At 34.4% G+C, this 18,092-nt stretch overlaps 1 protein-coding gene across 4 annotated transcripts in view; it reads left to right on the forward strand.

The window, feature by feature from the left end:
• The window catches only part of RAB3IP (RAB3A interacting protein), a 65,879-nt gene extending 47,787 nt beyond the window's left edge, over window positions 1–18,092 (forward strand). For 3 of the 4 annotated variants that reach the window (XM_032295482.1, XM_032295490.1, XM_032295477.1), the window contains 7 exons: window positions 4,831–4,908; window positions 5,523–5,726; window positions 8,693–8,821; window positions 10,076–10,188; window positions 14,181–14,280; window positions 14,366–14,435; window positions 17,407–18,092. In XM_032295482.1, the coding sequence (XP_032151373.1) occupies window positions 4,831–4,908; window positions 5,523–5,726; window positions 8,693–8,821; window positions 10,076–10,188; window positions 14,181–14,280; window positions 14,366–14,435; window positions 17,407–17,489 (777 nt within the window). In that variant the 3' untranslated portion in view covers window positions 17,490–18,092. The other variant, XM_032295498.1, reaches the window with a different exon arrangement.

Raw genomic sequence — 18,092 nt, forward strand, 5'->3', positions numbered from 1 at the left:
ATCTCATTTTATGAGGCCAATATCACTCTGATACCAAAGCCAGTAAATGTACCACAAGGAAAAATCTATAGGCCAATATTCCCAATGAACATAGATGTAGAATCCCTCAATAAAATATTAGAAAATCAAATTCAATAACATATTAAAGGGGCTATACATTATGACCAAATGATATTTGTCCCTGGGATGCAGGGATATATCAACATAGGAAAATCAATCAGTGTGATAAACCACAGCAATAGAATGATATGATATACCTTATCATCTTGAAAGAAGCAGAAAAAGGATTTGACAAAATTCCGCATGCATTTATGGTAAAAACTCTCAACAAAATAGATGTAGGAACTTAAAAGACAATAAAGGCCATATATGAAAAGTCCATAGCCAACGTCATAATCAATGGGGGAAATTGAAAGCTTTTCCTCTAAGATCTGTTATAAGACAAGGATGCCCTCTCTTCACCATTTCTGTATAGCACGATATTGGAATGTTAGCACAATCAGACACGAAAAAAAAAAGGCAACCAAATTGGAAGGAAGAAATAAAACAATATCTGTGTGCATATGACATGATCACAAATGTAGAAAATTCTAAAGATAAAATTCAACAACAAAAAAAGTTAGAACTAATAAATGAATTTGATAGGGTTGCAGGATATGAAAATTAATGGTGTTTCTTTACACAGGCAACCAGTTATCTGAAAAGGAATTTTAGAAAACAAATCTCATTATTTCAGTGTCAAAAAGAATAAAATACTCAAGAATAAACTTAACTGAAGAGGCAAAAATACTTGTATAATGAAAATCATAATATAGTTCATGAAGACACAGGTGGAAAGAGCTTTGTGTTCTTTGGTTGGAAGAATTAATACTGTTAAAATGTCTGTTCTACCCAAGTGATGTACAAATATAGTGCAATCCCTATCAAAATCCAATGGCATTTTTTTACTGAAGTAGAAAATTCATATGGAACCACAAAAGACGTTAATAGCCAAAGTAATCTTTTTTTTTTCTTCTGAGATGGAGTCTCGCTCTGTTGCCTAGGCTGGAGCGCAGTGGCGTGATCTCAGCTCACTGCAACATCTGTCTCCCAGGTTCTAGTGATTCTCCTGCCTCAGCCTCCTGAGTAGCTGGGATTACAGGTGCGCACCACCACACCAAGCTAATTTTTGTATTTTTAGTACAAACAGCGTTTCACCATGTTGGCCTGGAGGCCAGAGTGATCCAGCCTCCCAAAGTGCTGGTATAACAGGCATGAGCCACCATGCCCAGACTAATCTCGAGCAAGAAAAATAAAGCTGGATGCATCACACTTCCCAATTTCAAAATACATGACAAAGTTACAGAAATCAAAACAGTATGACAATGATACAAAAACAGACAAGTGGAGCAATAGAAGAGAATAGAGAGCCCAGAAATAACACATTTATAGTTAGCTGATCCTCAACAAAGATGCCAAGGACACCCACTGGGGTGTAGATAGTGTTTTCAATAAATGCTGCTGAGAAAATTGGATATCCACATGCAAATGAATGAAATTAGACCCTGATCTCACACCATAAAGAATAATGAATTCAAATTGGATTAAAGACTTATATGTAAGGCCTGAAACTGTAAAACTCGGAAGAAACAGGGAAAAATCTTCTTGACATTGGTCTGGACAGTGATTTTTTGAATGGAACACCAAAAGCAGAGGCAACAAAAGCAGAGTGGAGAAGTGGGAGTGCATCAAATTAAAAAGCATCTGCCCAGCAAAAAACAGTCAACAAAACGAAAAAGCAGCATACTGAATGAGAGAAGTTATTTGCAAACCATGTATTTGATAAGGAGTTAATATCTAAAATATATAAGGAATGCAGTAGCAAAAAAACAACCCAATTAAAAGATGGACTAGGGACCTAAATAGACATTTCTCCTAAGAAGACCTACAAATGGCTAACTGGTATATGATGAAGTACCCAACGTCACTAATCATCAGGTAAATGCCAATCACACCCCAATGAGATAGCACCTTGCACTTGTTAGAATGGCTGTTATTAAAAGACAAAAGATAGCAAATGTTGGCAAGTCTGTGGAGAAAAGGAACCCTTGTACACTATTGGCACTATTGGTGGGGATGCAAATTGGTACAGCCATTATGGAAAACAGTATGGAAGTTTCTCCTCAAAAAATTAAAGCTACTGTATGATCCATCAATTCCACTTCCAGGTATATATATCCAAAAGAAAATCCCTATCTTGATGAGTTATATGTTCTTCCGTGTTCATTCGAGCATTATTCATAGTAGCAAAGTTATGGAAATAATTTAAATGTTTATTGATGAATGGATAAAAAATGTGGGGTGTGTGTGTGTATGTGAATACTACTCAGTCTTAAAAGAAAATGGAAATTCTGCCTCTTGCAACAACATGAGTGAACCTGGAGGACATTTTGCTAAGTGAAATAAGCAAGACACAGAAAGACAAATGCTACATTATCTCACTTATATATGAAATCTAAAATAGCCGAGCTCATAGAAGCACAGAGGAGATTGGTGGTTGTCAGGGTCGGGAAGTGGGTGAATTGGGAGATTTTGGTCAGTGGTACAAGGTATCAGTTATGCAGGATAGATAAATTCTGAAGACCCAGTATACAGCATAATGACTATTTTGTATGTTACAAATTTGGTAAAAAGGTAGATCTTGTGTGCTCACCACCTCCCCTCCAAAAAAAGGTAACTGAGAGGTGCTGGATAAGCTAAAAGAAAAAAGAAAATGTTATGTATATTTCAGTGTTAATAAATATTTATTAAAACAGCCACATTAATTTGTGTATTATCTATGGCTGCTTTCACATTGCAACAGCAGAGCTGAGGAGTTGCAACTCAGATTGTATATGTATACATACTGTTTGGCTCTTTACAGAAAAAGTTTGCTGACTCCTGGTATAGGTGATACTTATATTATTTTCAGCTTTGGAAGGACAGTGTGATGGAAAAAGTTTCAAACTTTTTTTGAATCTACCTTTTGATTTTTTGTCAATTTTTTAAAAATTCTGTACAAATTCTGCATGTTATCTTTTTAGATACCGATCCTGTCCCAGTTTAGTGCTCATCTTTCCTTTTGGGGCTCCAGTTACGTGTATGTTATACCTTTTCACTGTAATCCTTATGTCTCTAGTGGAAAAGTCACCTAAAATTTCATATCACTTCTAAGTTTACTTTGCTATTTTGTTCTCAAGTACCTTCAAGCGCATTTTAAAAACAAACAAAAAACTTATCTAGCTTTTCTAACTGTTCTTTGTTAGAGGTTTGGTCCAAATTGCATAATTCACTATTAATGAAAACAAGGTCCGTTTCCAAAAACTTGATAACTGTTCTCTCCATAGTATGAATTACCTTTGCATTTGTAGCTAAAATATTGCTTATCTTGAAGAGTCAGATTACTTGTTTAGTATTTTTAAAATATCGCCAAACACTTTTCTGTTGACAGCCTCTTATGCCAGAAGAAATATAGCAAATCTGAAACATTTGTTATTTTTAAAAGGAGAATATTTAACTCTAAATTTGACAGCTCTTAAGGACTTCGCCAAGGTAGCCAGAATAATACTGCATGGAATATCTTCATGGTTAATATCATTTTGTTATAAATCATTGATAATAAAGATTATCCTTTTTAATGTAAGCTGCAAATTCACATTCATGGGCACACATAAACTGCAATCATTACAGTACTGTAAAAGCAAATGAGCAAATGGGAAACAGTCAAACTCTGATGTAAAGAACTTCCACCCTTCTATTCTACAACTGTGCATTTTGACAGACCTAATGAGGGTGCCATTGTCAAACTATTATTAAATATCTTTGAAGCTCATTTCCTTCTTTCCTCTGATAAACTGTAAATTAAAGTTCTAAAACATAAGTTCTTAAGTCCCAGGGCACTAGCTCAAGCGCCATATGTAGGCTTCCAGTCCATTCTTAATCCCTTATAGGGATTATTCTATACGGGAGTATAATCTTTTAAAAATAAAAAGATAATTTCTCTTCCTTCCTCAAAAAAACTGTAAGGCGTCATATTGCATTTAGAATAAAACTTGTAATTATTATCCTGATATTTTATTTTATTAATGCATATAATCAGAATGTAAGCTCCTTAAGAGCAGGGACTTTGTTTTTTTCCCAGTATGTAATCAATATCTGGAGCAGTACCTCACAAGGAGGTGACATGATTAAATGTTTCATGAATAAACATTATATGAATAAAGGGGAATTGAATACCTAGAGTTCCATACTTGTGGAACTAGAATATTAAAACTCTATTAAAGGGTAAACTCTGATTTGCCTTTTTAGGTTGCTCTGCACAAAATTGTCAGTATAATTTTGTGAATGTTTTTATTGGAAGCCCTAAGGCTTCTTAGCTGTCATTACTGTAAACTGCAACATTATTGGTGTGTTAATGTTTTTACTTATCCCTTCTGTATGTCTTTGCTGTGACTAATAAGAACATATATATTGATGACATTATAAAAATGTGACTGCAAAGGAGTTCGCTTTGACATGTTGGTCATTGTTTGCCTTCATCACATTCACAGTCTTTACACAAGCATTAATCAGGATGATTGATCTCAACTTGGCTGCCTCAGTGGTAATAGGTCCTAAAAGAAGGCACCTATTCCTGATGTCTCATCGTTTATCTCTCTGTTTTCAACTGCTGCTTCCATAGTTGACATTGAATACTTATTTTCAGGGTAACCTTTGGTAGTATATTCTTGCTTCAATCATAAACACTTGGCAAAAGCTTTTTGAAAACAAATGCTACTTTGTTTCCAAAATTTGAGATGTTAACTTTTTCAGGAAGCTCATAAAATGGTGAGAGAAGCAAATATCAAGCAGGCAACAGCAGAAAAACAGCTAAAAGAAGCACAAGGAAAAGTAAGTTTTTGCTGCTCTTAATAGTATAAAATAGTTAGTGATAACTATTTTAAAGCTACCTTAACATCTGTTGGCTTTTGTTCTGATCATAAAGTAGTGCTTGTTTTCAATTTGGAAACTGCAGAATAATAGAAGAAAATAGCTACTATGTAGATATAATTAATAGTGAACATTTGGTGTCCATTTATGTGATAACCAAATGATTAAAGCCTTGTAAATCAGATGAATTATCCAAAGGATTATAGAATCACATTTTAAAGTTAATACTTGCTTTAAAATTCACTGAGAAAAGTCACCTAAATGTTACTAGATTTTACTATTTTAGGAGTGAACTTCTACAGCTAATCATAAGCTATTATATTTTGAAAATTCACATAAATGTTAGATATTTTGATAATTTTTACAAATTCATTTGACATTGTGAATTAATAGATGAATCCAAATCATATGGAAACATCAAAAAACTTGATTTTACTTTCTCTTTATCACTCCACAGGAAATAGAAATTAAAGTTACTTTTCATCTCTGAAAGTGTTTTGACCAGATTGCTAATATTTAGCTGCATCTGTTATAAAACATATTTAATATATGTGACTATGTTGATTTTTTTCAAGATTGATGTACTTCAAGCTGAAGTAGCTGCATTGAAGACACTTGTATTGTCCAGTTCTCCAACCTCACCTACGCAGGAGCCTCTGCCAGGTGGAAAGACACCTTTTAAAAAGGGGCATACAAGAAATAAAAGCACAAGCAGTGCTATGAGTGGCAGTCATCAGGACCTCAGTGTGATACAGCCAATTGTAAAAGACTGCAAAGAGGTAACTCGTCAAGGACTGTCCCCTCTGACTCTGTTGATACTTGTTAATTCTCATCACTGAGGTGTCAGTTATCATTTTGGCCAGCAAAATTTTTAGTACAAAATATGCAGTATTAAGATGGGGGAGGCTTTATCTAGAGCTGGCTGCTTTCAGGGATTCTTCAGTTCCATTCTCTACCTGACTGACCTTGGAGTACCTGCTGGAAACTTGGTAAGTTTCTTAATCTCGATATTTGATTAAGGGAGGAAACTGTTATGTGTTGTCTAGAGAATAGTGGGTAGCTTTCGTGATCTAACTAGTCAAAATTTATTGCTAGAGTGCTCTTACAAAATATGAACATAAGAAATATGTGAAAATAAGATGATTTTTCTTAAAGATCAGTGCATTTTTATTTAAATTCAGAGAGAAGAAGGAATTTTATATCAGTAAGGGAGTCCTAGAGTTAATTCAGATAATTAAGCAACAAAAAATAGAAATAATGGTAGCCTTACAACTCTGTAATGCTGAGGACATTTTGCTAAGTGAAATTTCAAGTTAGAGTAGAACAATTAGTGTTATTTCTGATCCCAAATTAGGTTTCACAGTTCAACCAGTCTCAATTATTCAGACACTTAGAACTATGTAAGGCTACTGTTATTATGTATCCATAATAACTAAAAATTTTTAAAAGAAATAATGGTAGTGTTATTATTTTAAAAGATGTGTTATAAAGATAACTGAAATAATATATAAATATTTAGAGCTGTTTAGAATAAAAATTGTTTTTAATCATTGCATACTATGAGAATGCATTTCTAAGAGGATTTATCAATAATTTATGAAGCTCTCCCATTTCTTCTTAGAAGCCATCTTTTACATTGTTGTTTCAAGTCCATCATTAATCTTGAAGAAATGTGTTTGCTTGTTAAATTTTTGTATGGAAACCGGGAATAACCAATGTTGTTAACCTGTTTTAATTGAATTGCATTTTGACGAATTATTAATAAAAAACCTGCTGGTAAGAGAGAAGTTCAGTACTTGGTTAAATCTGAATGTAACCTAATCTGAAATTTACATTGGTTTCTGTGAACTATTTAAGGAACTTTTTTTGTCCTGACTTTAATTTGAATTCTTTGGAATTTAGATAGCCTTTTTAATTGCCTGGTACAACTTGTATTTTTGCTGTTTCTCACTCAGTATGTATAAGTAATTATGTACTTCCCCCCATTTACACTAACAAAATTAGAATGTCTTCTCATGGAACATTGTAAAGGTTCATTTTTAAGTTTTTGAAATCTTTTAAAATGTGTGTAGGCAGCATATAACTTCAAAATAATAACCTTTGCTTTCCAGGTATGAGTTATATTCTGATGTTTCATAAAAAGCTTGTCAAAAAGTCTTACTAGACAAAGGAGTTACATAAATTTGACCTGTGTAAGTCTTACAAAAATATGTAACAATCTGGAAGAAAATGATGCATGTCTATGTTTTTGTAGAAAATACGGTGGGGCACTCAGTCATGACAGAAGCAGCAGTTTGTCTTCTGTAACATTTAAAATACACATGCACACTTGCAGACGTAGATGCCAAGTGCAAGGCTTTGGGATCAAGCCACTTAGATTTGAATTTGGACTTTACTTCTTTCTTGCTATGCAATCTTGGGCAAGTTACAGATGGGGATCATAATATCTGTCTTGCACAGTTGTGAGGATTAAATGTTTGTAAAGTGCTTACAGTAGTTTCTGGCACAAAGTCAGCTCTTAATAAATGGTTTAAATTACTGCCTTTGAACTAGAATCTTTCCTTAGAGTACCATTTACCTGCTTTGGGGTTTATGTCCATTTTCTCAGTAACTTTAGAAAGAAAATGCATTTGAAAATGTAAGTATTGCTTATATGCTAATATTATTTATTTTTTTGCTTTTAGCTTTGATTCAAGGAATTTATGAATTGGGCTAAAAAAAATTCTCATGGAAATTGCCCTTATACACCCTAAAAGGAAGTCTGTAGGAAAGCTTGGTTACCCTCAGCTCTTTGTTAGATTCTTGTAGACTACTTGCACATCTGATTAAGCTATACTAAAGGCAGGCTGTAGCTGTAGTGAGTGCATCATTTATGGTGTGTCCAGTGCTTCTGGACAAGAGTGGCTTAGAGCTATAGGATGAAGGAGACTGCTCTAGTTTGGGTGGCTGATGTCAGTGGAACTTTGTATTCCAGCAGATGGTATCGAGCTGGACTTAGGGAATCTGAGAATCTGTAAGGAAGAATACTCGGAAAATTTATTACAGAGGTGGAAAAGAAAGGGACAGCTGGAAGAGTAAATAGGAAGGCAGGTGCCAGCAGTGGATTATTACTGATGCCTAAGATGGTAGTTGCTGGCTGCCAAAAATATGTCAAAAATATCTAAATAAATGTTATATTTTAAGGTAGTCAGTTTAGGAGGCTTTATGTGTTCTTTTTTAATCCTATTGCTTCTGCAATAAACGTTTTGACAGTTCTTTTGGGAATGCCTTCAAGTTATAGTAGAACAATTGGTGTCATTTTTGATCCCAAACTAGGTTTCACAGTTCAGCCAGTCTCAGTTTATTCAGACACTTCAATTAATTAGGTTCCAGATTACTTTTTTATTATTTTTAGAAAAGACTTGTCATCATTTGTTATATTCTGAATAGAGTGCCACTTGTGTCTTAAGAGAAACTCCAGCTTTTTTTTGTGGGGATGGGAGAAGGGGCTCAGGGTGAGGATAATGTTAGCATTATTGAACATGGTAGTGGATGATAATGGAAAAAGGCTAATTGACTATTTGGGAGTCATTTTTTAAAAGGAAAACTGCTACCAGGTATTATAACTAATCAAGAGTGGTTCAATTTATTATTTTAAATGAAGAGCATTTTTTCAGTGATGTTTAAATTAGTTTTGGTTTTGTAAAGTGGTTATGTTTGTACTTTTTAAAAAGTGTTTTGTGTTTTCCTTTGGTTTGTTTGATAGGCTGACTTATCCTTGTATAATGAGTTCCGATTGTGGAAGGATGAGCCCACAATGGACAGGACGTGTCCTTTTTTAGACAAAATCTACCAGGAAGATATCTTTCCATGTTTAACATTCTCAAAAAGCGAGGTAACTTTTTTTTCATGTTAGGAATACATTATAGTTGTTTCTATCTTTTTTAAACTAACTCATGTTACATGTTAATATCTCTTACATAAATAAGTTATTATAAAATGTCATGTTTTACTATTTTTGCCATTCCATATTAGAATCATGATAATTTCTTGGCATTCAGTTACTGAACATCCTTATATAAGCAGAGGCTCATTCACGCTCACATGTACTGCATTGGAGTCAGGTATTAACTAGATATAGGGGATAGGGCTTATTTCTTGATTTGCTATCTAAGGTTCAGTGTAAGGAAAGTTCTCTACACACTCTGTTAAAGGCATCTGTTGTGTCTATCTGTACATGATTAAAAATCCTATTTTTTTAACTTTAAAACAGGAAAAATAATGTCTTTGCCAGTGCCACAGGATTGTTAAAAGGATAAAATGAAATAGATTAAGTAGATACAAAAAACTTAGAAAAATAAGGCAGTATAAAAATTTTAAGCTATAATTTTAATTTGTTCTTACATGTGAAAGGTTTGTTTACAAATATCCTGTCAATTAAAGTATAAGAAATTTAATCCTAAGAGTCTTATGTTAAGCCTTTCAAGGATTTAATTGTAATGTTACTTATCAGAAGTTAAGATGAACATTTTTGATATGTGACTTTTGATATGAATATGTGTTGTTCATTGTGGCTCTGTATCTGGTTTCAGGTAGGCCATTCAGTATTAGTAACCTTGACAGACTACAGAAGTTTGCCTGTTTCAAATCTGTTATCAATTCCTGCCATCTTCATCTGGGCATTTAATGTTTGATAATTCAGCTAATTTTTTGTAGACTCACTCTTGTGCACATAAATACAAATTCAGAAAATATATAGCTAATTAATATATATTAGTGTGTTATAAATGACCAGTGTTTAAAAATATTGTATACATTTAGCAGAATAAAGCTTTAGGATATCAATTTTGAAGTGGCATTAACAGTAGATATTAATTGTGGGTAAGAAGTGAACAGAGACTGGAATTAATGCCTTTAATCCTCATCCAGATAATGAGGAAAGTTATTTTACCATAAGTGAATTGCCTTTCATAACAGTGTTTGGATTATAAAATAAACCAAAATTGTGTGATTTTTTTTTTTTCTTTTTCATTTGCTAAAGCCAAGCTAGTGGAATTTGGGAGAAGAAGAATTTATAAAATTAGTTTACTGTAGAATACAATTTTGATGTTTTTCTGCCAGTGTAATATCTAATATATATTTTTTTAAGTTGGCTTCGGCTGTTCTGGAGGCTGTGGAAAACAATACTCTAAGCATTGAACCAGTGGGATTACAACCTATCCGGTTTGTGAAAGCTTCTGCAGTTGAATGTGGTGGACCAAAGTAGGTTTTTCCATGCATGACTTGTGAAAGTGACTGAGTTTTTAAAATGTTTTGGGTTGCAGTTATTTAGTTTTTCTGGTTTTAAATGTAGTTATATTTCCCTCAGATTTCTCTTTAGAGTCTGTGTAGCCCAAAGACGAATTCCTGAGACAGTGTGGAATATAGTATTTCAGATTTAGCATCAAAGGAGAGCCCTTTTAATTATAGATTGGTGCAAAAGTAATCATGGTTTTTGCCATTGAAAGTAATGGCACCAAGCATGATTACTTTGGCACCAACCCAATACGATAATATACATATATGATAGAACTAGAGCTAGAAACCTGAGTGGTTGTGTGTGTGTGTTAACCTCATATTGTGACCTATTAGTGCATTGTGAAATCAGTTTCATGGGTCATAAGCAGAATTTTTGTTTATTACATGTATATATATATATATAGCCATGTATCCTGGGTTTCTGTATAAAATACTTCTGTCTGAAGGTGACCATCAAAAATAGTTTGGGAAGATACTGAATTAGACTAAATCATGTCAATCATGAACACAGTGTACCAAAAAGACTTGCCGAGTGCTCTCCTTTCATATTGTGTTTATAAAGGATTCTCACTTTAATAAACAATCAGTTTTATTTTTCATATGTGAGTCTTACTTGAGAATTATAAACCTTCAGAGATAAGACTCCCACATGTCATAGAGGACAGACTTTTTTCCCATCCAGTCCTATGAGGAGGAATAACGGAAACCAACAGTGATTAACACATCTGGCAAAGGTGAAAGTTTTTGCCTAAAACCACAGCATAATTGTGTCTTGTCTTCTGTTTAGAAAATGACTTTGAAAGCTTTTGGGAAAGATGCTTATTAAGTGCTAAGAACCAGATCAATATAGGGGACTGGAAAGCCTGAGAGCACTCGTAGAAAGCATAACTGACTGCTGTCAGGGTTATTTCGAAGTGAGAAGAGGAAAAGACTGGTTGAGATGAACCAATAGGTCTGTGTTAAAGCTGTTGTGGGAATTGTGTATGCCTTTCTGTTTCCTGTTAATGCTCGTTACATTCTCAGCAAGATTACAGAATGTTGTTACTGAGGTGACCGTTTGTTGGAGGGTTCCTAGTCATATATTTGATTTGCTCTGTAAGCCACATGTCCACCTCACTCCCCTAGTGCCGCACCTGTACCACAGTAGCCTCTGAATTGTAGGGAAAGGATTACACTCTTAAATTCTACAAACACAAGAGTATTTTTTTTTCTGATCCTTCCACCTCAAATATGGAGAATTAAATTTAATCATAGCAGTTTTTGTACTTTTAAAGTCTGTGTTATGCCTCATTTTAAATATAGCATATGACAGTTTTAATGTAGAATTTAAAATTTGTGCTTGCATTATATATCACACATATCATACATGTGCACATATCAAATGGTAACAAATGGGGATATCAAATTAAAGTGGTTTTATAGTATCTTTAGTTTAGATTTAGAGAGCAGTTTACAAAGTTTAAGGATACTGTGCTTGTGGGAATGGGGCCAGAAACCAAGGCATTTGTGATGCATATCATGGAAAAAAACTGAAGGAAGATAGTGTCTTCTTTTATGAAATGTGAAGTATGGCTCTGGCCATGGCTCTTGTGAGCTAGAGTGTGAAGATATTGACTAAATCAGTGGCACAGCACTGAGGGTTCTGAAGAAGGCAAGATCATTCCATCTATGATTAGGTACTCTTCTTGAAGGGAGAGAGATTTGGTTTAGGTGTTTGAAGCATAAGGGGAATTTGGATAAAGAGCAGTACATACAACTGAAGGCCTAGAAACAAGAAATCAAAGCATGTTCAAAGGATGGTGAGTGTATGGAGAGGAAGGGGTAGATGTGAGAGATTTTAAGAAAGAAAAGTTAGATTGGGGTGGGGGGATGGGTAAAGGAGAAAAGAGAGATGTCTGACTGGAAGACTGATTTGAAGTGATTGTGGAAATTTACAGGAAAGGCTTTGGTTTGTGGAAGGAGATTACAGGTCTAGATGTAGACATGTTGACATTCTTACATGAAAATGGCCAAACAAGGATTTGAAATCTTGGGTCTAGAGTTACAGAGATATATTAATGTAGTGTAGCATATTTGGAAAAAAAAATTGGAGTTGGAGGTCAGAGGTCTATTAGCATTGAATCCTGGCTTAACTACAAATATATTAGTGTGTCCAGTTTACAAAATTGCTTAGAAATGAGATCTTTTAAGAAACACTATACACCATAGAATGCTATGCAGCCATAAAAAAGAATGAGATCATGTCCTTTGCAGGGACGTGGCTGGAGCTAGAGGCCATTATCCTTAGCAAACTAATGTAGGAACAGAGAACCAAATACTGCCTGTTCTCACTTATAAGTGGAAGCTAAATGATGAGAACACATGGACACATAGAAGGGAACAACACACACTGCAGCCTATGGAAGAGTGGAGGATGGGAAGAAGAAGAGGAACAGGAAGAATAATGGATACTAGGCTTAATACCTGGGTGATGAAATAATGTATATAACAACCCCTATAGCATATGTTTACCTATGTAATAAACCTGCACATCCTGCACATGTACTCTTGAACTTACAAGTTAAAAAAAAAGAAACACTTATTATTTTAAAAGTTGATACTTAAAGCCACCTTACCAGATCCATTTCAAAATTAAACTAAGTAGTAGACCAGCAGGTATATATCTGTTTCCAGAAGAATAGTGTATAAATTGATTTTTAGCAGCTTGATGGCACATTTTCCTCTTTTGTAAATTATACTTTTGGAAGTTCCACAGATTTCCAACACTTTGTGCTTTAAGTTTCTAGATCTTCTATCCTCTTCAAGCTAGTAGTTAGTGCTTTTAAATATTGTTACAGATCATTAAAGGAATTGCTAATAAAAAAACAATAAAGAAATAGCTTTTTGAAGAAAGGTAGGAATTGGTTTGTGATTTTAATTGCCACCTCAAAAATTATCCTATTTCAAATACACATTGTTGTGTGTGTTCTTAATATAGAGGCATATTTGTATTATATTTGTTTTAAGGATCGCTGAAACATATTGTTATTTAATGTATTTACTATATAATTTGTACTGTCAACATAAAATGCTATTGGCTACTCACTTTACTTAGAGCTATGCTAATTTTGCATTGATGGAGAGTGATAGTTGCATTAAGCCAGGTTTCTAGCTTAGGATAGCGACAGCTGAGCTGCCGCAAGTCCAGCCTGATAGACATGCCAGCTTTACCTCACAGAACCAAGATGGGTCATTACTTATGCAGCAGTCATTGAATGTGTGCTGTGTGCTTGGCACATGCTTGGTGCCAGCATTTAAAGATGAATCAAAGTCCCTGCCCTCAAGAGGCTGATAGCCTAATCCCAGTCAGGAAGCCCTGATACAAAATTTTAGCTTTTTGTCATATGCAAATAGAAAGGGTGGTGTGAAATTTAGTGAACTTGATATACGATTGTTAAGATTCAGTATTTTTATAAGGCAGCTTATTCCTTTGTACTTCTCCCTAGGTCCCACATTAAATGCATGTATAGCGACCAACCAGCCAAATAAACAAATACCCCACCTGGAAACTATTACCCTGCAAGCTATCAACATGCTTTGAGACTTGAACAGTCATCATGAGGATATTTTCAACTGAGAAGTTGAAATCCTGATGGAAAGCTGAGAGCTGTCCTGCAGCTGATGACTCGTTTGTAAATTTGTTCCAAGATGGGACATATATGGAAAACACCTAGTTTCTGTTTCTAGAATTATGGTTAATGTTATGGCATTAAACTTATACTATTAATAGAATGTAAGTCTCACAAGGGCAGAGACTTTGTCTTTTTCATCACGGTAGCCCAGCATCTAGAACTGTGCCTGGTACATAGCAGGTTCTTAAATATTTGTTACCTAACCGAATGAGTAGGCAACTTATACAGAAGGTAGGGGCAAATGCTTTTAATTTCAAAAAACTGAAATTTATCATTATTTTACAGAAAATGTGCTCTTACTGGCCAGAGTAAGTCCTGTAAACACAGAATTAAATTAGGGGACTCAAGCAACTATTATTATATTTCTCCATTTTGCAGATACAGGGTAAGTGACTTAACCATGAATTTTAATAAAGCTTGCTTTAACATGATACATTTGACCATTCACGACATTTTTCCATTTGGCCTAGATCACTTCTGTATGTAACTTTTTTACATACATTCGATACATTCAGCAGGGACTCGTGAAACAGCAGGATGGTGAGTGTTCTTGATTAATTATGAATCTTTACATAAAAGTTCAAAAGTATAGGACATAGTAGTAATGCATGTATCAACTTTATTGCTGGTGCATTTATATTGAATTCCTTCTATAGTTCTAATAAAATTTGTGGAGAATTTGGGAACAAATGTCTTTAAACCAATATTGTAGTTTAATTATTTTATTTGCCTCATTTTACTCTTAATTTTGAATTTTAAGCAGGATTAGTTTTAACTCATCAGAGGTATATGATAAACCAGATGGTAAATGTGAAGAGAGTTCCAAGCTCATTGAATCAACTCTTTAAGAGATGAAAATGAGCAAGCCCACAGAGTGGTCTGATTTATTTTAATTGATGGAAACCAAGATGGAGCTAACAATTAAGTTTTCCCTGTATTTTTTTTTTATTTTTTTTTTATTTTAAGAAAAGATGTTTTATTACTGAGGATTTATTAGAGGAACATTGCAGTAGCCCTAGGATGGTATAATCATTGCTGGTATGAGGAGGATGATGTCTCCATAGTAGACAGAGTTCTATTTAGGTTTCTTTTTTTTTTTTTCCCATTTATTTATTTTATTGCATTTTAGGTTTTGGGGTACATGTGAAGAACATGCAAAATTGTTGCATAGGAACACACGTGGCAGTGTGATTTGCTGCCTTCCTCCCCATCACCTACATCTGGCATTTCTCCCCTTGCTATCTCTCCCCAGCTTCCCACCCCCCACCCTCCCTCCCCTATTTCCCCCCAACTGACCCCAGTGTGTAGTGCTCCCCTCCCTGTGTCCATGTGCTCTCATCGTTCAACACCCGCCTATGAGTGAGAACATGCGGTGTTTGATCTTCTGCTCCTCTGTCAGTTTGCTGAGAATGATGGTTTCCAGGTTCATCCATGTCCCCACAAAGGACCCAAACTCATCGTTTTTTATGGCTGCATAATATTCCATGGTGTATATGTGCCACATTTTCCCTATCCAGTCTATCGTCGATGGGCATTTGGGTTGGTTCCAGGTCTTTCATCACTGTTTACAATAGCAAAGACCTGGAACCAACCCTGTATTTTCTACTTTCACGTGTGAATTAATAAAGCGGTCATGAGGATAATTCTTAATGGAATAAAGATTATCATATTCTAAATCAGCAGAAACGTGCAGGTGATATATCCAGGAGAACCAACCTCATGCAAGTGTGTTAATATTTTGTAATACAGTTTTATATGGTTTTATAGCTACATATCTTAAATATCAGGCATAAAAGCTAATATGACCGGACAGCTCCAAAGGAGTATCTCTTGAGTACAAATGATTGTATAAAAATAAAAATAGCAGGTAGTGGGCTAGGGACAAGTCTATGCCAGTTTGCATTTGAAGTTTTGCGAAATTTCCCTCTGTATATTTTTTAGGCACTGAATTTTATTATCTTGCTTAAACGCTAGTTGAAGCCTACCGTCTTTTAGTCATGTAAACCAGTGAATCTTAAATCTATGGAGAAATTAGTCATGCTGGTAAAAACTTAGTTTAGCCTTTCTCAAGGTCTGGTATGTTGAAAAATGTTATATTTCTTTAGAATCCCATATAGTTAGATTTTGATGCCTAAAACAATAGGGATAAAACCTGTTAGCCTAATAACCTAATTAGTGTTGAATTTCAAAAGGCTTGGTAACATAAAAGCAGTCTTTAAACTGTATAATACTTTTTTTGACTTTAATAAAACTGAAATCTTTTTGAATACCTGTTAGTGGCTAATATCATTTAAGCTAGAGAACAGAAAATTTATGTTAAGTATAGTTTTCAAGAATATTTTTGTTTGTTTAAGAAGTTTGTAGGAAAGATGAAAGATAATTTACTTTATGAAAATAGGAAGAAAGTGTTACGAGTAATGAATGGTGAGGGTGATGATGATAAAAGCAGTATCTTCTCTGGTTTCTGTCATTCTTCCACTTCATGATATTTAGTACATATCATTTACTATGTGTGTTTATTGTAAACAAGTATTAAACAAGTCTTGTTTACTTGTAAACAAGTCTTAAAATCTGTTTACTATATGTGCCTTGTACTAACAAAGGATTTAGGGCAGCTAAATCTAAAGCCGAGTTTCTCAACTTGGTACTGGTGATATTTAGAGCTGGGTAATTCTGTGTTGTGTGGAGACTGTCTTGTACATTTGTAGGATGTTTAATAGCATCCCTAGCTTTTACTCATTAGATACCTATAGCATCCCCCACATAGGACAGTGAAAAGTGTTATCTATACATTGCCAAATCGACCTGGCGGAGGAGTGGTGGCAGTGGTAGTACTGGAATCTTCCATGATTGAGAACCATTAATCTAAATGAATATAATCTGATCATGTAAACAGACCTTTTATTGTCTGAAATAAGGAACCAATGTTTTTCCACTTAGAGTGGGAACTTAAAAAAGTACAGATAATTGAATTTATAGTTCATCTTCCCCATGCATTTTTATTTCTAATTTGAGCCTTATCCGAAGCCTTTTTATTACTCACAAACAATGCTACTGAGTTTTCTGGATTGTCTTGTTTTTGCTTTTGTTCCTCTTCACCCTCTGTTAGTGTTAATGAAGAGTAAAATGGCCACAATATAGCAAAGTAGAGCAAGAAGAATCATAAGTTACAGAATAACTCAAATAATTGAGCACTGAATATACTAACTTAAGGTAACAGCATTGACATTTATTCAGGACACTGAAATGGCTACCTTTTCTTGAGCTAAAGTGATAGCCTCTAATGTATTTAACAAATAATTGTGACAAAACTGGTGACTTTTGCTTTATTTATTGATAAAACTGGGATGGTCACAAGTCTGGAAAAGTTTATGTGAATTATTGAAAAAATGTAGGTACATCTTTAGGAAATGCACAATTGACATTTCAGCTAACAAGCTTTCAGCAAAACATTAAAAATAATGAAGATGGTATTTTATGATTTAAATATCTCTCTTTTCTGTTTGTATAGTTGATCAGATGTTTTGGGAAGTTATGCAGTTGAGAAAAGAGATGTCATTGGCAAAGCTGGGTTATTTCAAAGAGGAGCTCTGATGCCCTGCGTGGGACCATGCGTGAACTCCTTGAATAACTGAAAAATGGCTGAATATTTTTATGGTTACTTGATATTTATTTCCAGAGAGTGGGCCTAAGACTTTTTCCCCTTTTGCAAATTGCTCTAAGAAATACTATGATTTCTTTTAAACTGACCTATGCTGTGTTAGCTTATTCTTCAGTTGAACACACTATGAAGAATTACAGGTGTACTAGTGGAATGTAATTTATAGTTGCAAAAAAAAAAAAAACCCAGAAATAAATAAATGTTAGATTGAGTGTGTGTATGTTTTCTCTTCTAGCTCTGACATGGCATTTAGTAGCAGAATGTATTAAATAGTAATTTTCAAACTACACAGCAGTTTCCCTCCTTGTGAGAGGCAAGGAAGAAGGCTGAGTGGACATTACTCACTTTCCAAGGGCCCCACCTCTAGAATGGCTTTATTTTTGTCTGTTTTATATATTGGGCTTCAGAAAAGAATTTATTTGAAGAAATACTGCTGCTGCTACAAAGTTTGAAAGTTGCTGTTCTAATTATTCTCTCTGTAATTGAAGGAATCCCTTTATTTTGGTGATTGATTGAAATATAATAGAAGGCAGTCA

Source organism: Sapajus apella, unplaced genomic scaffold (genome assembly GCF_009761245.1).
Source record: "Sapajus apella isolate SASKATOON/1434 unplaced genomic scaffold, GSC_monkey_1.0 scaffold2, whole genome shotgun sequence".
NCBI classification, from domain to species: domain Eukaryota; kingdom Metazoa; phylum Chordata; class Mammalia; order Primates; family Cebidae; genus Sapajus; species Sapajus apella.